General features: G+C 42.2%; 1 protein-coding gene across 1 annotated transcript in view; it reads right to left on the reverse strand.

The window, feature by feature from the left end:
• CDH23 (cadherin related 23) overlaps positions 1-23,424 on the reverse strand; it is a 1,935,615-nt gene that overhangs the window by 634,931 nt on the left and 1,277,260 nt on the right. Inside the window, exons 18-19 of the mRNA XM_073596703.1 lie at positions 19,126-19,198; positions 18,900-19,016 (exon numbers count right to left, since the gene is read on the reverse strand). Coding sequence (XP_073452804.1) covers positions 18,900-19,016; positions 19,126-19,198 — 190 coding nt within the window. The remainder of the gene's footprint in view (positions 1-18,899; positions 19,017-19,125; positions 19,199-23,424) is intronic.

Consider the following 23,424-nt stretch of genomic DNA (forward strand, 5'->3'; position numbering starts at 1 on the left):
GAGGATCTGAAAAAAAGAAAAGAATTGTTGCTCTACATAAAGATGGCATAGGCTATAAGACCCTGAAACTGAGCTGCATCATGGTGGCTAAGATTATACAGCGGTTAAACAGGACAGGTTCCACTCAGAACAGGCCTTGCCATGGTTGACCAAAGAAGTCGAGTGCACATGCTCAGCGTCATATCCAGAGGTTGTCTTTGGGAAATAGACGTATGAGTGCTGCCAGCATTGCTGTAGAGGTTGAAGAGGTAGGGGGGGTCAGCCTGTTAGTGCTCAGACCATACGCTGAACACAGCATCAAATTGGTCTGCATGGCTGTCATCCCTGAAGGAAGCCTCTTCTAAAAGATGATGCGCAAGAAAGCCTGCAAATAGTTTGCTGAAGACAAGCAGACTAAGGTCATGGATTACTGGAACCATGTCCTGTGGTCTGATGAGACCAAGATAAACTTATTTGGTTCAGATGGTGTCAAGCGTGTGTGGCGGCAACCAGGTGAGGAGTACAAAGACAAATGTGTCTTGCCTACAGTCAAGCATGGTGGTGGGAGTGTCATGGTCTGGGGCTGCATGAGTGCTGCTGGCACTGGGGAGCTACAGTCTGAGGGAACCATTAATACCAACTCTACTGTGACATATTGAAGCAGAGCATGATCCCTTCCCTTTGGAGACTGGGTCGCCGGGCAGTATTCCAACATGATAACGACCCCAAACACACCTCCAAGACGACCACTGCCTTGCTACAGAAGCTGAGGGTAAAGGTGATGTACTGGCCAAGCATCTCTCCAGACCTAAACCCTATTGAAAAATTGTGCACTGTACCAGAGAGGGGGCACAGTACCAAGCGCCACACAGAAAAAGCCCAGGGAATCAATAACCAAAAAATATATACATAATTAAAAAAAAGAATGTAACCAAATGACATAAAAATTGGCAAAAATCCTACACCTAACACCATATATAGACAACGTTGTCTGGGGCCAAAGACAAACACACACAAAAGAGTCCTGACGAAGCTGGGGGTTCCCAGCGAAACACGTTGACGTCACTCTCCTGAACGTCAGACACCATTCCTAGCATCACCCTACATTACCGCCTCGCTTCATGCCGATCTGTGGCGCGGGCTGTGCGCCAGGAACAACGGGATATGGGAGTCCTGCCATCGTGAAGCTAGCTATCCCAGCAACATCTCTCCGCTTTCCATACTCCGTGAGTTATTCCTTTTTGGAGGTTACATTTGTTGCAATGCAGCCACAAGGAAAGATCACAAGAGCTTCGATCAGCTGTTTCAGCTGTGCTGCACAGCACTTGAAGTGATTGATATCATTATTAATATTATATCTGTGTATTAATTTATCTAGTCCCTACAATTAGTTGGTCTATTAAACTCTGAGCACATGCTATTGTTAATATCACAATAATACCAGGTTAACTATGAAACCAAACACACGGTGCTGCTAGTAAAACAATATCTTATTTTATTTCCCAAGGAGTCAGGAAACTATCATAAAAGTACTAAAAGGGTATTACAATGTTACATAGCTTACAATCAGAACACACTATACTAACAGCATATCTCTACAACATATAACAATGAAATAAGCTAGCTATCCCAGCAACATCTCTCCGCTTTCCATACTCCGTGAGTTATTCCTTTTTGGAGGTTACATTTGTTGCAATGCAGTCACAAGGAAAGATCACAAGAGCTTTGATCAGCTGTTTCAGCTGTGCTGCACAGCACTGCTTTCACAGTCTTCTGCTGACAGTGAGTTACATATTCACACACTATCTCTGCCCATTGAACTATTGTATTTATTCAAATTTTGATTATGCAGCCATCTGGAAACGGCTATCCATCCATATGCCTTCCCAGTGAACATTTGACAGGCTACAGTAGCCTTGGCTGGTTCCAGGTTATTTACAGTTCATTGGATCTCTCAGTGTCTGTGGATACGCAGTAATTCATTTCTGCCCTTTGCCCTCTCCCCATCCCCAGGATTGTTCCACAATACAGTCCCTGACAAAAGTCTTGTCGCTTGTGTACAAATTGACCTGAAGTGCCGCTAAAATATATTTCTAATCAAGATTTTGTTACAAGAAATGGGTCATTTTAATCCCAACAGCTTTTGTAATAATGTTTCAGTGCAAAACGAAACTAACAAAAAGTATTCTAATATTTCCAGCTTGGTAAAGCCCATTGAGTCAATTTTTGCCAAGACATAAGTGTTGTCGCCTTGTTATATGAGGTTCACCTGTGACTAATAATGGATCAATTAGGTCTCAGGTGTGTATAAAAAGAACACCAGTACACTAGACCTTCTCAACTGCAACTAGAACTCTGCAAACATGCCTAAGATTCACCCAGAGCCTAAAGTGTTGATTATCAAGAGGCTGAAGACCAGATCCACTGCTGATGTGGCAGACACCTTCAATGTGTCTCAGCGTCAAGTTCAGAGGATAAAAAAAAGATTTGAAGAGACTGGAGACGTTTTGGACAAGGCCAGGTCAGGCCGACCCCGCAAGACAACTGCTCGAGAGGACCGTTTGTTGGCTCGAAAATCCAAGGCCAGCCCATTTTCCACTGCAGCAGAGCTCCACGAGACCTGGTCACCTGAAGTCCGTGTCAACCAGAACAGTTTGTCGGATTCTGTCTCGAAATGGCCTCCATGGTCGAATCAGTGCCCATAAGCCAGCACTAAACAAAAGACAATTGAAAAACCATGTGGCATTTGCCAGGGGCCACAGCCTGCTAAAAGGATGGACTCTGGAAAAGTGGCAGAAGGTGGATTTTTCAAATGAATCTTCTGTTGAATTACACCACAGTCGCCGCAAATATTGCAGGAGACCTACTGGAACCCACATGGAGCCGAGATTTACCCAGAAAACAGTGAAGTTTGGTGGAGGCAAAATCATGGTCTGGGGTTACATCCAGTATGGGGGTGTGCGAGGGATCTGCAGGGTGGAAGGCAACATCAATAGTCTAAAATACCAAGAAATCTTAGCTACCTCTTATATTCCCAACCATAAAAAAGGCCAAATTTTGCAGCAGGATGGTGCTCCATCGCATACTTCCATCTCCACATCAAAGTTCCTTAAGGCAAAGAAGATCAAGATGCTCCAGGATTGGCCAGCCCAGACATGAACATTATTGAGCATATGTGGTGTAAGATGAAAGATGAAGCATGGAAGACGAAACCAAAGAATATTGATGAACTCTGGGAGGCATGCAAGACTGTTTTCTTTGCTATTCCTAATGACCTCATCAATAAATTGTATGAATCCTTGCCAAACCACATGGATGCTGTCCTTCAAACTCATGGAAGTCATACAAGATATTAAATTTGGATCTCACAGCACCACTACTTAATTTGCTGACATATTTTTGGATTTTCAGTAAAGTTGCTCAATTTCTGTATAGGTGACAAAACTTTTGTCTTGCCAAAATTTGACCTGTCTGTCTTGATTAAATGATAAATCTTTTTTCAGTGAAACTAATTTATTCCAGTGCATTAAACATCATTTGGGAGGGCTTTAGCTTTTCATATGAGCTATTTCTAACACCAATTGATTAATTAAAAGTCAGGTTAATAGCAGGAGTTTCTACAAAATAGAGAAGCGACAAGACTTTTGTCATGGACTGTAGTAGCATTCCGTTCAGCCATGGATTAGTGTGTCTTTTCAGACTTTTTTGCATTTTTGCAACGGCCGTTGCTTGTATTATATCTGATAGGATTGCCTGGCTGGTGGTGCGGTTACTTTTATTTGCACTTATCCATAGTGCCCTAATGATATATTTGTATGCTTGGGTGGTGTCAAACTTTCTGTCTTTTGTGCGTGCGTTTGTCTTTGTCCCCAGACAACATTGTCTATATATGGTGTTAGGTGTAGGATTTTTGCCAATTTTTATGTCATTTAGATACATTCTTTTTTTTCAACAAATTAATTTGATTACGTATATATTTTCTGGTTATTATTTCCCTGGGCTCTTTCTGTGTGGCGCTTGGTACTGTGCCTCTCTGGTACAGTGCACAATTTTTCATATGCTCTTTTTTGGCCACTGAGTCCCACTCAGTTCAAGTGTGTACATAAATACCTGATGGTACCTTTGTGTACCTTTATTTTATTGGTTCCCTCCCCCTCCTTCTGTGCTAAACCCTATTGAACATCTGTGGGGCATCCTCAAATGGAAGGTGGAGGAGCACAAGGTCTCTAACATCTACCAGCTCTGTGATGTTGTCATGGAGGAGTGGAAGAGGACTCCAGTGGCAACCTGGGAAGCTCTGGTGAACTCCATGCCCAAGAGGGTTAAGGCAGTGCTGGAAAATAATGGTGGCCACACAAAATATTGACACTTTGGGCCCAATTTGGACATTTTCACTTAGGGGTGTACTCACTTTTGTTGCCAGCGGTTTAGACATTATTGGCTGTGTGTTGAGTTATTTTGAGAGAACAGCAAATTTACACTGTTAAACAAGCTGTACACTCACTACTTTACATTGTAGGAAAGTCGAATTTCTTCAGGGTTGTCACATGAAAAGATATAATAAAATATTTATAAAAATGTAAGGGGTGTACTCACTTATGTGAGATACTGTATATGATTTAAATATTGGCCCTCCCCTCAATTTAGCACTTCATATACACATAAATTAGCAGTGCCAAAATCCACTTTTGAATTAACCTATTATTTCTGACCCTACCTTGGTAGTTATTCATAGTGGAGGCAACGGCTACATATACACATATAGGATCTGCAATATTATCTGCACTAATGTCAGGATCTGCCCAGATGCCTGACCGGCAGCTAGCTCAGCCTCTCAGCATGCCGCCTCCACTGCCCAGTGCTGCAGTGAGCACTGGAGGGGCAGAGCAGAGATCGGTGACTGACATTCACTGAGCTCTGCTCAATGAAGACTGAGAACTGAGCAATCAACAGGGGACAGATGCAGCATCAAACTGATACTGTATCCACCTACATGAGCATGATTGTTTGTTCTTTTTGAAAACCCGCACTTCTCTTTTAATTCTCATCTCTTCTCTGCTGTCTATGTTGCTAATCTCTACTGTATTCTAAAGAAACTGCGGTTTAAAAAAAATGTCAAAATCTGATACCTCTGGAAGCGACATACTCTTGATTCCATGCTGCTCAATGGTTCCTCCTGCTGTGCCTATGTTTCACTACATGACACAGTAGTGATGTAGGAGATGGAAGGAGCAACCACTGAGAGCAGCAGGAGACCAGTAATATGACAATGCCAAAACTGTCAGATACTAAACATCCTTCAAGTAGCGGTTTCTCCTAAATACACAAGAGACCAGCAATGTGAGCAGCAGGAGAGGTGAGTATTAGGTATCTTCTTTTGCAGGGAGAACCTTAATTACATTTTACTTATGTGACAGAGCCTATTTAACCATCAAAATTGAAAGTAAACTATCTAAATCCTCTATCTAAGGTAATAGGGTGCAAGTGAGTGGCAATCCTGCTGCAGTTATTTTCTCTCCATACATTTGTGATTGTCACATAAGTACCACAAAATAGTTCTGAATGCACAACAATTTTACAGTGTATCTCTAGGGCCTATACAGAATATGTCCATACTGCACACATAATAACTGTGGGAGCAACACTAGCTGTGACACTGCCAATATCAATAATCTAATGCCGCATACACACGGTCGGACTTTTCAGCTACAAAAGTCCGACAGCCCGTCCGACAGAGTTTCGACAGACTTTGGACGGACTTTTGGCGGACTTTCAACAGACTTTCTAACGGCCAGACTTGCCTACACACGATCACACAAAAGTCCGACGGATTCGTACGTGATGACGCACACCGGACTAAAATAAGGAAGTTGATAGCCAGTAGCCGATAGCTGCCCTAGCGTCGGTTTTTGTCCATCGGACTAGCATACAGACGAGCGGATTTCTGGGTCCGGCGGAGTTACGACGTAAAGATTTGAAGCATGTTCCAAATCTAAAGTCCGTCAGATTTGTGGCTGGAAAAGTCAGCTGAAGTCCGGGGAAGCCCACACACGATCGGATTGTCCGCCGGACTTGGTCCGTCGGCGTCCGTCGGACTGTTGTAGCCCGAAAAGTCCGACCGTGTGTACGCGGCATTAGTAATAGCCCATTCACACTGGTCTACTTGGGTGCGCTGCACTAATGTGCATTATGTCATGTGTTAATGTGTGTTGTATTAAGGCACCCCTTTAACTGAGTGGGCTTCTAACACACCAAAACAGTCCACAAAACGTACCTGTATTTTTTTTCTGATGCAGTACAGACACCACAATGCATAGTAGCGCATTGCCTTTTGTTGCAGTGTGCTGCAATAAAGGTGTGTTGGTGTGCTTTTGCCACAACGTGACTGGACCCTAAAGACTCCTTCACAATGGCCAGGTTACTGTGTTTATTACAATGCAGAAAAAATGCAGGGTAATGCAGAAACCAAAGCGTTCAAATGCAGCACATTTTAATTTACATGCAGCATGTTGTGACAAGATCCAGCTGCATTTTTGAATGTGTTGCACTGTGGGTCCCATTTATTTTAACTGAATGGGATGTTGTCAAAGTGCAGCACATTTCAAAGCTCATGGCAATGTGTGATGCTGCATGTGTTGTAGTGCAAATCATAACAACATTAAGGCTCGATTCACACCTATGCATGTTGCTTTTGAGCGTTTTTGGAGGTTTTTTTTTCATGCTTGGCACGTTTTTGAGCAGCGTTTTTGCGGCGTTTTTGCGGCGTTTTTGCCGCGATTTGCGTTTTGCGTTTTTTTTTTTTTTTCATTTTTTTTGGTCTTAAAAAAAAATTAAAAAAAAAAAAAAAAAACGGCAAAAACGCACCAAAAACGCACCAAAAACGCTGCAAAAACGCTGCAAAAACGGTGCACTTGCGTTTTTGATGCTTGTCCATTGAAATCCATTACATGCAAAACGCTGCTTTTTGCATGAAAAAAAGTCCCCGACCCTTTCCAAAAACGCAGAGATACAAAAAAGCATTGATGTGAACATGTTCCATAGGAACCCATGTTAAAAAATTCCCATGCATTTCTGCAAAATGCAAAATGCATCAAAAAACGCGCTAGAGTGAATCGAGCCTTAGGCTTAGGCTCGATTCACACCTATGCATGTTGCTTTTGAGCGTTTTTGGAGGGTTTTTTTTCATGCTTGCCACGTTTTTGAGCAGCGTTTTTGCGGCGTTTTTGCGGCGTTTTTGCCGCGATTTGCGTTTTGCGTTTTTTTTTTTTTTTTTTTTTTTCATTTTTTTTTACAGTCTTAAAAAAAAATTACAAAAAAAAAAAAAATAATAATAAAAAAAAAAAAAAAAAAATGGCAAAAACGCACCAAAAACGCACCAAAAACGCTGCAAAAACGCTGCAAAAACAGTGCACTTGCGTTTTTGATGCTTGTCCATTGAAATCCATTACATGCAAAACGCTGCTTTTTGCATGAAAAAAAGTCCCTGACCCTTTCCAAAAACGCAGAGGTACAAAAAGGCATTGATGTGAACATGTTCCATAGGATCCCATGTTAAAAAATTCCCATGCATTTCTGCAAAATGCATCAAAAAACGCGCTAGTGTGAATGGAGCCTAAGGCTCCATTCACACCTATGCATGTTGCTTTTGAGCGTTTTTGGAGGTTTTTTTTTCATGCTTGCCACGTTTTTGAGCCGCGTTTTTGCCGCGTTTTAGCGGCGTTTTTGCCGCGTTTTTGCCGCGTTTTTGCCGCGATTTGCGTTTTGCGTATTTTTTTTTTTTTACAGTCTTAAAAAAAAATTACAAAAAAAAAAAAAAATGGGGCCTAAGGCCCCATTCACACTAGCGCGTTTTTTGATGCATTTTGCATTTTGCAGAAATGCACGGGAATTTTTTAACATGGGTTCCTATGGAACATGTTCACATCAATGCTTTTTTGTATCTCTGCGTTTTTGGAAAGGGTCGGGGACTTTTTTTCATGCAAAAAGCAGCGTTTTGCATGTAATGGTTTTCAATGGACAAGCATCAAAAACGCAAGTGCACCGTTTTTGCAGCGTTTTTGATGCGTTTTTGGTGCGTTTTTGGTGCGTTTTTGCCGTTTTTTTGTTATTTTTTTTTTTTGTAATTTTTTTTTAAGACTGTTAAAAAAAATGAAAAAAAAAAAAAAAAAACGCAAAACGCAAATCGCGGCAAAAACGCCGCAAAAACGCCGCAAAAACGCCGCAAAAACGCGGCTCAAAAACGTGGCAAGCATGAAAAAAAAACCCTCCAAAAACGCTCAAAAGCAACATGCATAGGTGTGAATCGAGCCTTAGGGAGAAGTCATTTTTGTTTTTGCAGTGCCAGCTGAAAGATATTTAAAACTGTCTTGCGTTCAAAGTGACCAACGATAAGGCCTGGTTCATACCTATCGAGGTTGCAGATTGCATTTTTTAATACACGTTTTTGAGCCATTAAAGTCTATGAAACCAAAAGCAAGACCCTGGCCCTTTCCATAAAATGCACAGATGTGAACTACATCCATAGAAAACCATGTTAAATGGACTGTAGTGTGTTTCTGCAAAACTGAAAATGCACAAAAAAAATGCATAGGTGTGAACCAAGCCTAAATGCTTAGGAGCCCCGCTCCAGTTAACAAGGTCCAATGAGCTGGATGCCGCCGACTAGTGAGGAGGGTGCAGGCTGGGGAAAGGTTCATCCATATCCAAAGCATGCTATATTTACATGATGCTTTTATGGCTCATTTCCACTGCTGCTGCTAACCTTTTCAATAGAAACAACAAGGAAAAGTCTGCACTAATGTTGTTCGACTACATCCATGCTAGATTGAGTGGCAATTTGTCTGAGGAACCAGAACCTAAATCTCAACACCAACAACTCCCTGCTACTGACCAATTCCCACTGGCATTTCCCAATGTGTCAAGAGCATATGTCTCTGACACTTACATCTATTTCAATATCCTTCTAGGTAAGCTTCCCTTTCAACGATCACCCCTATTTCATATATCAGTTATGGTATGACCTTTTCCCATTGGTCAAACAGCATCTGTCCTTAAACTCTTTATCATTTATTTTCTAGACAATCATCTACAACTTCCATTCCTACTCAAAATATTTTCTTCCAACGTCTTCCAGGCGTCTCCCTTCACAACTAACTTGTTTTTAAATTGTAAGTTTTTGCGGCTATGATGCCCTATCTATTTGATGTGGTGTAATACTATTCCACTCTTTTTTTAAAAAAATATGTGCGCTATATATACTTGTAGCTCTTTTCCTTCCTACATGCAATCTTTAATCAGTATTACATTTGATTGCCAGGTCATTTGTATGCCCCCTGCAGTCATAGATATGGTGCAGCCTGATCTGCCTTCAGCTGGGGTGCTCCCTGCCGGGCCTTGCCCCGGTTGTTTGGTTCTCAGGTACGTTCTTGAGTGTGGGGGTGTTAATGGCCACCCCCTTCTGGGACATAGTCCAGCCACGTATCCCAATCTCCATTACATGTTCTTCCATAATTGTCGTTCCCATGTTCAGTTTTTTATTTTGGTTTTTTGTATTTTTGTGCATAGATCCTTATTGCTGTAACAGGCTCACATCATTCCCTGAAGAAGCCAATGTCTTGGCAAAACATGTAGGAACTGAGCTTCTGTTTTCAAGGCCGTCTCCACCAGGCCTACTCCACCACATGTGACTTTGTACAATTTATGTGTGAACTGCATTCATGATTTTATCTACCTATGTTTTTCTTGTATGTGCTGAAACTTGTTAAATAAAGTATTTTTGCAATTTTACCCGAAATATCCTACTTCTATACTTTCCTCTGGCACCGCTGTAATCCCCCTTCTATTCCCTCAATTTAACCACTGAAGTTATTGGTTATGGAAATTGGGTTGGCTGTTGGGGCGGTCTAGAAGAATGCCACAGCTCTACACAGGGACTTCTGCAGTATCTATGTATACGCAATTACTAGGGATGGGCGAACTTATGCTCGGGCCGAACTTTGGTTGTTCAGGCCGAACTTTGGTTGTTTGGATGTTTTGTGAACAACGGACAATATGCGGTGTTCGGGGTAAATTTGAAAGCCGCTGGAACATCGTTAAAGTCTATGGGACATTAACATGAAAAAAAGTGTTTATTTTAAAGGCTTATATGCAAGTTATTGTCATAAAAAGTGTTTGGGGACCCGGGTCCTGCCCCAGGGGACATGTATCAATGAAAAGCAGTGACTTTTTTAATGCCTAAAGTGAAACAATAAAAATGAAATATTCCTTTAAAATCGTGCCTGGGGGGTGTCTATAGTATGCCTGTAAAGTGGTGCATTTTTCCCGTGTTTAGAACAGTACCACAGCAAAATGACTGATCGCGGCTGTAATGAATTGTCGGGTCTCAGCAATATAGATAAAATTCATTGAAAAAAAAAAAATCATGGGATTCCCCTCCCCAGTCCATTACCAGACCCTTTGGGTCTGGTATGAATATTATGGGGAACCCGGACCAAAATTAAAAAAAAAAAAAATTGCGTGGGGGTCCCCCTAAAATCCATACCAGGCCCTTCGGGTCTGATATGGAAATTAAGGGGAACCCTGCGCCAAATTTTTTAAAAAATTGCGTAGGGGTCCCCCTCAAAATCCATACCAAACCCTTCAGGTCTGGTATGGATTTTAAGGGGAACCCTGCACCAAAATTTAAAAACAAATGGCGTAGGGGTACCCCTCCATACCAGACCCTTATCTGAGCACGCAACCTGGCAGGCTGCAGGAAAAGAGGGGGGGACGAGAGATCGCCCCCCCTCCTGAACCATACCAGGCCACATGCCCTCAACATGGAGACGGTGCTTTGGGGTAGCCCCCCAAAGCACCTTGTCCATGTTGATGGGGACAAGGGCCTCATCCACACAACCATCGCCCTGTGGTTGTGGGGTGCTTATCGGAATCTGGAAGCCCCCTTTAACAAGGGGAACCACAGATCCCGCCCCTCCCTGTGTGAATTGGTAATGGGGTAAAAAAAGACAATAGCCGGTTTTTGACAATTCCTTTATTAATAATGTCTTCTTCTTCCCCCGCTTCTTCCTCCATCTTCCTCTGCTTCTTCCTCCGGTCTTCTCCATCTCCCAATGGCTTTCTAGTGGCGCCAGAGGTGGGCGGGGTCACCGGGTATAAGGTATAAGAACTGTCACAAGCATAGAAGCGTCACACCACGGGAGCTTCCCATTGAGGGGGATCGTCCAGAGGACGAAGCGGGGAAGAAGAAGCCGGAGGCAGATGAAGAAGATCAGAGGAAGAAACAGAGCAAGATAGAGGAAGAAGCGGGGGAAAAAGAAGATGGAGGAAGAAGGAGAAAACCGAAGGACCCTACGCCATTTTTTTTAAAATTTTGGTGCAGGGTTCCCCTTAAAATCCATACCAGACCTAAAGGGTCTGGTATGGATTTTGAGGGGGGCCCCTACCCCTTTTTTTTTTCAAACTTGGCACAGGGTTCCCCTTAATTTCCATATCTGACCCGAAGGGCCTGGTATGGATTTTAGGGGGACCCCCACACATTTTTTTTTTTTTAATTTTGGTTAGGGGTTCTGCTTAATATTCATACCAGACCCAAAGGGCCTGGTAATTGACTGGGGGGGGATCCCATGCTCTTTTTTCAATGATTTTTATCTATATTGCCGAGACCCGACAATTCATTACAGCCTCAATCAGTTTTCAATGACAATTTTTCCTTTACAAATGTCATTTTGCTGTGGTACTGTTCTAAACACGGGAAAAATGTGCCACTTTACAGGCATACTATAGACACCCCCAGGCACGATATTTAAAGGAATATTTCATTTTTATTGTTTCACTTTAAGCATTAAAAAAAATCACTGCTCCCGAAAAAACGTCAGTTTTTAAAAAAAAGATTTGCATTGATACATGTCCCCTGGGGCAGGACCCGGGTCCCCAAACACTTTTTATGACAATAACTTGCATATAAGCCTTTAAAATGAGTACTTTTGATTATTCATGTTCGTGTCCCATAGACTTTAACGGTGTTCGTGTGTGCTGCCAAATTTTTTCCCTGTTCGGTATGTTCTGGTGCGAACCGAACCGGGGGGTGTTCGGCCCATCCCTAATAATTACCAATATATAGTCATGACATGATAAGAACTTCCCTAGCTGTAAACCAACATCTCGATATTGGGCATCAGAATGAAAACATCAGGAAGTAAGATAAGATGGGTACTCTTACCAGATGACGTGGACTCCACTGTCATATGACATGGAGTCAATGGTGCATGGAGCCAAACCTAGGCTGGAAAACGATATCCGGAACGGTGGAACCTCTGTCTCACTTCTCGACTTCTCTGGTGGGGTGAAGAAACATCAGGAAGGGCCGCCAACTGGATATCAGCCAATAGACCTCAAGGATGTGTTCCAAGGAGAATCCAGGAACAGATTTGATCCAGACCCCGTGATGGAAGTAGGGCTACTGGAAGGCAGTTTCTTGCATTGGGGTAATATGCAAATAAAAAATAAAAAGCTTCTGCATAGTGCAGGTAAACCAGGGATTTTTATTTCTAAAAATACCATACAAAAAATGGATAAAAGTGATCACAATTGAAATAAAATCTAAGCAGCGTAAGGAAGGGGAGATCGCCCCTTCCTTACGCTGCTTAGATTTTATTTCAATTGTGATCACTTTTATCCATTTTTTGTATGGTATTTTTAGAAATAAAAATCCCTGGTTTACCTGCACTATGCAGAAGCTTTTTATTTTTTATTTGCATATTACCCCGATGCAAGAAACTGCCTTCCAGTAGCCCTACTTCCATCACGGGGTCTGGATCAAATCTGTCCCTGGATTCTCCTTGGAACACATCCTTGAGGTCTATTGGCTGATATCCAGTTGGCGGCCCTTCCTGATGTTTCTTCACCCCACCAGAGAAGTCGAGAAGTGAGACAGAGGTTCCACCGTTCCGGATATCGTTTTCCAGCCTAGGTTTGGCTCCATGCACCATTGACTCCATGTCATATGACAGTGGAGTCCACGTCATCTGGTAAGAGTACCCATCTTATCTTACTTCCTGATGTTTTCATTCTGATGCCCCATATCGATATGTTGGTTTACAGCTACGGAAGTTCTGTACCCCGTTGTTGACTCACAGTCACAGATCCACACTGTGCACCATTGACTTTATTTTCTAGTTTCACATCATTTTTTGGTCCATACCAGTTCCTCTAATAAATTTGAGTTTGGAATCATCCATTTACCATATGTGGACACTTTATACTGTGTTTGTTCATTTCATTTCACTTATGGTTTTTGCACATATGCTTTACTGTTCAGTACAGCATCTCTTACTTAATTGTTTCACTACACCTTAACTTCCTAATACTTCTTAGCGCTGCATTTTTTTCCCAGTTACCAGTTATTGTTTGTCACAATGTATGCAGCTGCTGGCTCACATATATTTTATTTTTGCTATTAGAGCGCAGTGTTTTCATATTCTCTTGTAACCCAAGCTGGTTGGCTGGGTCTTTGGCGGTATGTACTTCCATATTGGCTCTGTGCTTTCTGGAAAATGGAAGTGCTAGGACTTTTAGTTCTGTATTGTAAGAGTAAGGGGTACCAATCTAGGGAGCAGATATCTAGAAACCTCCGTATTATAAGTAGGCCTTCCAGATTCCACATTGAGTCCACCACACCATTTAACTATTATCCCCACCTGCTTTTTTGGGCACACAGAGGTGGGTATAAAAGCACTTTCACTCAACATTTGGACATAGGTACTTCGAGAGGAAAAGGTGGCAAATGAAACTTAATGTTGTGTGACAGCAGGCAGGTAAAATCGCCTGGTTGCGTCCAGGATGGCAGGCATGTGTGTCCTAGTTTCTATACAGATTTGTTGGGGACGTGCTGAGAGTCCTGCAGTGGTGAGGTAATGAGCCCAGCTGAAGTAAGTTGGCTCATTAGGGCCTCTACAAAATTCCCAGCATGCATAGAGAGGGTGCGCCATCGTGGAACCAGTTTTTTGTCTATGTAGACTGAGGGAACTTGATACCTGTGTGTGTCGTGAGACAAGTCTTATGTCCTGTGTGGTGAGACAAAGCCTGTGTGGCAAGCCTCTTAAAGATGGGAGATACAGTACGTGCTGGGGGCAGAACAAGGCTGCACCTAGTTGATAGATAGGGAATCTGCGTGTATAGTAAGTGGCCAGTTGGTAAGGATTAATTTTCATGTTTCTTTTGCTGTTATTTTTCCATTGTATATAGTGTAAATAAACCACACCTTTGTTTTTTGCTGCAATGCTGTTTGCTGTGCCTAATTTTGTGTAGTGAACTCACCAATCCCCCCCGCTGCCGAGCTAATCCCCTTGCAGTTGATAAATGTAAAGTTATGCACTTGGGGAGTAAAACCATGCATGCATTATACATTCTAGGAGGAGAACAGCTGGGAGAGTCAATGTGTCAGAAAAGGTGCATTGCTTTGCACAGAAGATGGTTCATGGCCAAATCACAGGTACATGTGCGCGGCGGCGGCGGCGCACACAAGCATGAACAGGTGCGCAAGCATGCACACAAGCCAGGCAAGCTAGTTAAACTGCACTAGTGCCTGGTGTCAGTGCTGTTTGGTCAGTTGTGTTTCTGAAGTATCCGAATATCTGTTCCTGTATTGCTTATTTGTTGCTGACCTGATCCTGACTCTGTTTGAACTCTGCTTGTCTGCCTTAATGTTACCGATCTTGGCCTAATCCCTGACTTCTTTCCTGCCTGTGATCTGAACCTGATCTGCTCGCTAGATGCTGACCCGGACTGTCTGACCCTATCTTGTGTCTGATCGATATTTGTACCTGCTGTCTATGCTCTTCTCTGGCTCCAGCCCTGTCACCATCATTTCCAATCCTGTGGTTCCTGTGTTCCACCTGCACACCAGTCAGTAAGAGACTTACCAGGCAGTAATGCCACCTTGTGCTCTGGTGTTCCCTGTTACCTTACCAGGGACTCTGGAGCCAGGGCTGTAAAAAAGGCCTTCCTCGGCACTTCAGACTCCACCATCAGGTACGTTACACAATGGCTGAAAAGGATATGGGTCCTCTGGTAGATCATAGACTTAAGTCTATGATTGTAAAGCAACACTTTTTTTTTTAATAACAAACCTGTTATACTTACCTCCTCTGTGCACGTTTTGCAAAGAGTGGCCCCGATCCTCCTTTCCTGGGGTCCCCCTGCGGCGCTCCTGGCTCCTGATTACTGAGTGCCCCCACAGACAGCCGCTTTCCATGGGGGGCACTCGTGCAGGCACGCTCCCCAGTTTTGTTGCTGCATCCATTGACATAGATAGCAGGACTTGGCCCCGCTCCCCAACTCCCATGTCACTGGATTTGATTGACAGCAGCAGGAGCCAATGGCTCTTGCTGCTATCAATTGATCCAATGAGGATCCGTGTCACTGTGCTTGTCCCAGTCACTGGAGCAATCAGGTTCAGGTAAGAAAAAAAAAGGGGGGGGAGGGGGGTCTGGGAGGTGCTGCAATACAAAAGGTTTTTCACCTTCATGCATAGAATGCATGAAGGTAAAAAACCTTGAGGGTTTACAACCCCTTTAAAGTATAACAAAAGGCAAAAACAGTCCAGTTTTGGACAGAGTGGAGAGGGATTGGAACCCCTGTCAGTTTTTATTTCTGTCTATGCCTCCGTAGAGAGGTTCACTCTCTCTGTTTGTCCTGTTTACCATTATCATTGAAAGTGAAATTTAAAGAAAATCCCAAACTTCCAGTTGTCCCCAGAAAAGTAATAGAAGGGAAATCTTCCAATGGAGAAACTAGTTCTGGTGGCCTGGGGGACCCCCAAGGGATTCCCTTAATTTGCAGGGATTTGTTCTCGCTTCCTATTTTGTCTATTGGACAGCAAGTAAAGGTAAATCTCCCCAATTGGGCACAAATGGCAAAAAATAAATACATTAATTAAAAAAAGTTTTGCCTTTAGTTCCATTTTAATAACAGCATGCAATGCCAAGCTGCAGATTGTAAAAGGATGAAAATCAATATATCAATAAGTTATATTTTTTTTATACTTTTACAGTGCAGCACTTTTTGTACACATTACTCAGTGCATGCAGCTTAAAGCCTCATATACACGATCGGATTTTCCGCAAACAAAACCATGGACTTTTGTCTGAAGGCGTGTGCCTGGATTTTGTCTTGCATACAAATGGCAAGGAATTGTTGGCCAACAAACACGTACGTAGTGACGTACTACGTGTTTTTTCAGCTCTTTAGCGCCACCCTTTGGGCTCCTTCTGCTAATTTCATGTTAGAAGTTTGGTGAGTGTTGATTCGCGTTTTTCATTTCGTGCATTTCATTTCACGCTTTTCAGTTTGCGCTTTTCATTTTGTGCTTTTCATTTTGTTTCTGAACGGCCGTTCGTCAACCAGACATGTTGTGGAATCAGAGGAGATAACGTTTTTTTTAATTATTGGCCTTGGAGTTATTGCTTTGACCCAAGTCCAGTCCAGGAACAGGAGGAGGAGTTCTTGGTCCAAAAATTGGTTGCTTTATTAACCGTGATCGATTGTGTCATATGCCTTTGCTGCGGGAGCTCCAGGAGAATAATCCAGATGATTTTCGGAATTATCTCCGGATGACGGACCCCTGCTTTCACCAACTCTTGGCATTATTGACCCCCTATATTAAGAAGCAGGACGCATGCATGAGGCTTTTATTTTATATTTTGGTTGAATAATAATGATTTGATTTGTTATATTTTCTATATTTTTGGATGCATAGAATGCACTTTTTGGTTAAGTTCTATTGGTAGATAGCATGTCTAATTTTATTTGTTTTATTATTTAATGCACAATAAAAAAATAGTGGAGAATAATACTTGGCTATGTGTTTTACTTCAAATGATAATTTGGGAGTAGGCAGTTACATTTAGGAAAATGACAATGTAAAATTGACAAGGGACACCAACATAGTTGTATATTTGATCTTAAAAACTACGGGATAATGGTGTTGTGGTAACTTGTCCAAAAAAAAAAAAAAAAAACATAATAATATTATTCTTGATATAACTAGAAAAAAAAAGCCTTTGAAAATTTGTTTGTAATAACTCCATCAGTATCACCAGCAAAGCAGCTTCATTATTATCCCATTAAAGAAGAAGAGAATTGTGCGCTGCATTTTGAGATTTCATAATTTGCCACGTCACAAATGTTAATTCTCCATTACGAACGCTAGTTTACAAGACCGACCGCTTCTGGCTTGTTCTTGCTTCCGAGCATGCGTGTTTGTACTTTGGACACGCTCGTAAAATCCGACAACAGACATTTGTCCGCGGAAGATTGTAAAACCTGCCATCCAACATTTGTCCACGAAAAATCCGACAACAATAGTCCGATGGAGCGTACAAACGGTCGGATTTTCCACCAACAACCTGTCATCACACATTTCCCGACGGAAAATCAGATCGTGTGTATGAGGCTTTAGGCCTCTTGCACACAGGATTAAAAAACTTCACATTTCTTACTGATCAATATTGATGCATTTTAGTCTATTCACACAGCTGCGTAAAGATGAGCGAGAAGTACAAAGTCGTAAAACAATAATTGAAATTTTCACATTTGACTGCAGAATATTTGCATGTACGCATGTTTTCACACCTATACACATGTTTACCCACGTACAATATACTTGTATATTGCAATACTGACAACGAAGAATAATTTTACACCTGTATGCACTTACATGTCTTTATGCTCCTTTACGCAAGGTCTTTATGAAACATTTTACTCAGGATCTTTTTGTCAACCAGATCCTGAGTATGAACATCAGTAAATTCCAAACTGATAAGAGGCACAGAGAAGCTCAACTATGAGGAATAGTTAGCTGAACTGAATTTATTCTCTCTTGAGAATAGGTGATTAAGGAGGGATATGTTCACCACGTATAAATACATAGGTGGTCCATATAGTGAACATGGTGGAGAGTTACTCACTTTCAGTCCATGACAGAGGACAAGGGGCTCTTTATGTCAGGAAAAGAAAAGCGTTGTAACCTCTACATACAGAAAGGCATCTTCACGGTAAGAGCTGTAAGAACTATGTAACTATGACATCTGGAAGTTAATTTTTATTGAAGATCAGTACTAATAGTGCTAAACATCTAATTAAAGGCAGACAACCTTTGCAGTCTTGCTGAAAACTTAGCTAGTTAATGTCCATCACTGCAAGGCAATTTTAGTTTTATAAAAACATAGAACGTTAAGGGTCCATGCACACTGGGCTTAAAAAAATGATGCTTCTACTGGAGTTTTGCATTTTACCTGTAGAAGCAGCTCAAGGTTATCCTATGTGTCTATGCACATTAGGACGCTTAATGGCAGAAAAAAATGTTAAACACTCCTAAATGCTAGCACTCCTAAATGCTCTGTCTGAGCGTTTTCTTCTGTCAAGAGAACTGCCATTTTTTTTAAGCCAGTGTGCATGGACTCTTATGCCCCGTACACACGGTCGGACTTTGTTCGGACATTCCGACAACAAAATCCTAGGATTTTTTCTGACGGATGTTGGCTCAAACTTGTCTTGCATACACACAAAGTTGTCGGAAAATCCGATCGTTCTGAACGCGGTGACGTAAAACACGTACGTCGGGACTATAAACGGGGCAGTGGCCAATAGCTTTCATCTCTTTATTTATTCTGAGCATGCGTGGCACTTTGTCCGTCGGATTTGTGTACACACGATCGGAATTTCCGACAATCAGTTTTGTTGTCGGAAAATTTTATATCCTGCTCTCAAACTTTGTGTGTTGGAAAATCCGATGGAAAATGTGTGATGGAGCCTACACACGGTCGGAATTTGACAACAAGGTCCTATCACACATTTTCTGTCGGAAAATCCGACCGTGTGTACGGGGCATTAGAGTATTCTATTTAAAAAGATAAAACTATTACCTGACCGGGCGTTAATGCGAAATTGAGGTGAGCCTTCCAAAGTATATATAATAGATTCTTGGCCATATTCTCTAGATCGATCCAAATCTGTTGCATTCAGCAGAAGTACAGTTGCGCCTGAGAGAAACATGTAAAGTAAAAAAAAATATTAAGTACACTATGCTGTACTATGTATAGACTGTTGTAAACCGTAGTTGCTATTAGAAGTGGATATGCACTAAATCACCTGCTATGATGTTTTCCAGCACAGTGATGATGTAAGATGAGCGACTGAATGTGGGAGGATTGTCATTTTCATCCTGCAAAACAAAGCATATATACTAACTGTGAAGCATTAAAGATGATGAATAACGGAAAATCCAGTGAACTGAATTCCACAACCCACAATACAACAATTTACCCAATGTGAATTTGTCAACCAAAAAGTTCTTTCTATGGGTAGCATTTTTATTGCTTCATTATGCATGGCCTCACATTCTCCTGTGTACTTCTCTCTCTTTTACCACAGCCAATTAGGTAAAGTTTTGCTTTTACTGTCTATATACAACCTCCATACTAAAACGTTGCATGAGCACTGTACCATTTTCTGCTTGCACGTGTGCCAGACACCTTCCCATAGATACTCAATGCCTTCATTTGTCATAGAGCCACCATCATATTTCTATGGGAGCTTCTCTAAACCTCATAATGTCATCAAACATTCATCACAGTCACAAAGTGCAATTATTAATCACCTATGTTCACTTCTATCTGGAAGGGACTCTTCTTTTTCAGTTTGCTATAGCCGTTGTCACACTATTTTTCACAAAACTAGGAAACCAACAGCAGTTAGATAAGGATAATTTCAGAGTCAAAGTCAGGCGAGGAAACTGAAAATGATTAAGACAGGGTAAGGAGATTGAGGGCTAGTTGCTACTTGTTTTCTGTCTAACACAGTTCTGGTCAGTGAAGAATTTAGCGTTAAAATATGTTCTTTATAGTGACTGGCCTGGAAACATTGTGCGATTTATCTGAGCAACAAATATGAGAATTTTTTGAGTGATAAAGCCATCATTGAATTATCCTCTTACCAATCAATCACTCCCGGATAATGGAAAAAAAAAACACCTCATACAAATTCTAATGAATCAAAAGAGCCCCACTGGAGATAATAATTACCAGTAGGGTTGCTACCTGTTGTACATAAGGACTAGAGATGTGGAGAATGGACAATTGTTTCAGATTTGTTTATCAAGTTAATCATTGTCTTTCGCCATATTCGTTATGTTACAATGAATTGTTTTTTGGAATTCATTTTGTATATTTGGATTGGTTTCGTATATTCATTAATCCATATCGATTTGTACTTTTGGAAGTTATTTCGGAAGATTCCCTACATTCGTTTTAAGGTGTTAATTCGTTATTTCGGGAGATTACTTATGCACTCTGGGTTGGATGGAGGTGGAACCATCAGAATTTCTGAATCATAACGTAACGAATGTAACAAAATACATTTCGGATTTATTTGTTATGTTATGATTCAGAGATTCTAATGGATCCATTTCCATCCAACCCAACCACATCAAGTAGGAATCCTCATATTTCACAATTATACCTTACTGTATTTTTCGCAATATATTTCCATTTCATATGTAGTGCTTTTTTTTAGAATAAGGAAAAATGTCAATGCAACAAAAACAAAATGGAACCTTAATCAGTTCGGGTGATTCGGTATTTATGTTATTTTAGATCCGAATGAAACAAATTAATTTCATTGTGATTTGTGAATTGTGATTAAGAGATTCGGATACCTCCGAATAATGACAATTTCATCCAAATTTTGATTCATAATGAAACAAATGTCTAATACGGACTCACAGCTTGCAAAACACTGTGGCCAGACACAGGGGGGGGGGGGAGGCACTTCAAAAGAGTATCAGGCTTTAAAAAACATGGGGACTGTAGTCTATCCTAAAACTGCACAGTGGTGTAAGGTCGCAACCCTCCTGCCCACCCCCTACTGGTAAATGGCTATCCTCCTTTCTTTAAAAGCTTACACTGTCTTTGTGGTGTATAGCTTGTGATTTTGAACTTTTGGGTCTAGTGAAGTGAGCCAAAGTACATACGTCTGGTGTTTCCCAAAAAAAAAAAAAAAAAAAAATAAGAGAAAAAGTTGTTTTGTCATACAAATCTTCTTTTTGTCATACAAATCTTCTGAGTGGGAATGTAAACCTAATCCTATAACCCATTTAGGGAGAAAAAAAAAGCTTTCCTTTCTACAAAATCTATAAATAGAACCAAAAAAAAAAAAGACACATAACCAGGAGTGTCGGAAGGGGGTGGCTAGGGGTGGCTGAAGCCCCGAATGTGATCCCGAAAAGCCCCGAGTCTCGGCCATTTATTTTAACATTATTAGCCCCTATCCCCCATGAAACTGCGGCGCTGCACTGCGCATGAGCGAGGATGAGCGAGCGCCCGGTCACGTGGACGGAGTGTGCGTCTGTCGTCGCGTCACACATGGTCCCGCCCGCCGCCCGTGATCCTAGGATTGACAGTCCATCATAGGCGTTGCGCTGTCATGATGGACAGATCAGTGTGGCCGAGTGCGGCCGAGTGCCATAGCAGGTCCTGCCTTGTGGAGCCTGCAACGCCTATGATGGACGTCCCACTGGTCCAATGATGGGACTGCGGGACATGTGACGTCCATCATAGGCACTGCAGGCTCCAGAAGGCGGGAATTACAATGCGGCTACATCCCTGCTCGGTTCTCCTCTCCTCATTGGCTCCTCCTCTAAACTGAGTTAGGTCAGACAGCATATGTAAATGTCAGTGTAGGTAGGTCACTACTGTCAGTGTAGGTAGGTCAGAGTAGGTAGGTCACTACTGTCAGTGTAGGTAGATCAGTGTATGTAGGTCAGGTAGGTCAGTGTATGTAGATCAGTGTATGCAGGTTAGGTAGGTCAGTGTAGGTAGGTCACTACTGTCAGTGTAGGTAGGTCAGTGTATGTAGGTCAGTGTAGGTAGGTCATTACTGTCAGTGTAGGTAGGTCAGTGTATGTAGGTCAGGTAGGTCAGTGTAGGTAGGTCAGTGTAGGTAGATCAGTGTATGTAGGTCAGTGTAGGTAGGTGTTGCTGTGTGCTGGCGGTTGGCCCATCTCCTCCCCCTCCTCGGCTTTCCTTCTGCTGCCCTCGGGTTCCCCCCTTCCCTCTACCCCCTTCTTTCCTGCCGAGAGATATGTCACGGGGGTATGCCTGGCCAGTTCCCCTTCTAGGTGGGTTGTTGCTCCTTATGCCGCCTTGGCTGTATGGACACCAAAGGGCGGCACTGCCCTCCATCAGTGTCCGCCCATCTCCAGCCATTGGCGCTTAGATGATCTTCATTGATCATTATAACATCCTCTGATATACTGCTGCGCCACTGGTTCGGTTGGCTTTTCAGTATATCGAGTTCTCCGCATCCTTTAGATCACATGATGCGTTAGACGATCCCGCACAGCCCCCTGGGTCTTGTAGGCCCACGGAGCTATTGACGGGCGCATGCGCAATGGCTCTTTGTGTCCGCTCACACGCTCGGTGCCATCAGACGCCGCTCGTGTGTGGGGTGCATTAAAGGCCGGCTTCTCCGGCCATTCCGCCGCAGGTGGTTTAGGGTGCCCAAACCTGCTGTCCTGCTTAAGCTGGTAAGCCTGTGTTTTACCCTTGTACTTTGCTCTGACGGTTTCTTTGCTGCCTAGGTCTTGGACATCAAGTCTGACCAGATACCGTTCTCTTTTTACAGTCTAGCTTCATCGTGTCTTTCATACTACCTGCACTGACTGCATTTCCATAGTCCCAGGTTCTAATTAGTCACACTGGACCTAGTGGTGAGTTTGCTCTTTCCCCCCTTTTACTTATGGAATCATGTAGGTTTACCATGCCTAGCTGGATAATGTTCATGGCCCTACTCCTTATCCTTAATATATATCTCTTTGCTAATGGCAACAATTTCATCTCTTTATATGCCCTTAGTTTTCCTCCTTTTAGTTACCATTCGTCTGTGAATTTTTTTCAACATTAATGTCAGCTTATTGGGCGCCCTTACCTGTCTCTTGTTGTTCTTACTAAGACATATATTGTAAGTATTTTTGAGGCTTTGTTAGCCCGATGCCACCTATTTGCGACATGGAGCTCTGAATTTACCTCGGGGGACTGTATATGTTCACCCTTCTGTGACTTATTGGTAGGTAATTTACCATCATTGGGACTGAGGTCTTTGGGGCTATCTGATGGGTGGGGAGGTGTCCCCCTGGTGGGTGTTGATTGAGGCGATCGTCCGCCCCGGCAGTTCTTTGTGTGGGGAAACTTTTGGCCATGTCAGGCAGCCTTTTAATATGCATTAAAAATGCGATTATCTATTTTCACTTAATTTGTTTTTGTCTGAGATATATATTGTTATAGCTTCTCTGACTATTTATTTTCTATATAGAATTCAGGAAATTAACACAGGTATAACCAACTGTCCCTGAGGAAGCCAATGTTGGTGAAACATGTAGGATTCTAATACCTG

This window comes from Aquarana catesbeiana, linkage group LG08, assembly GCF_042186555.1.
Source record: "Aquarana catesbeiana isolate 2022-GZ linkage group LG08, ASM4218655v1, whole genome shotgun sequence".
NCBI lineage: Eukaryota > Metazoa > Chordata > Amphibia > Anura > Ranidae > Aquarana > Aquarana catesbeiana.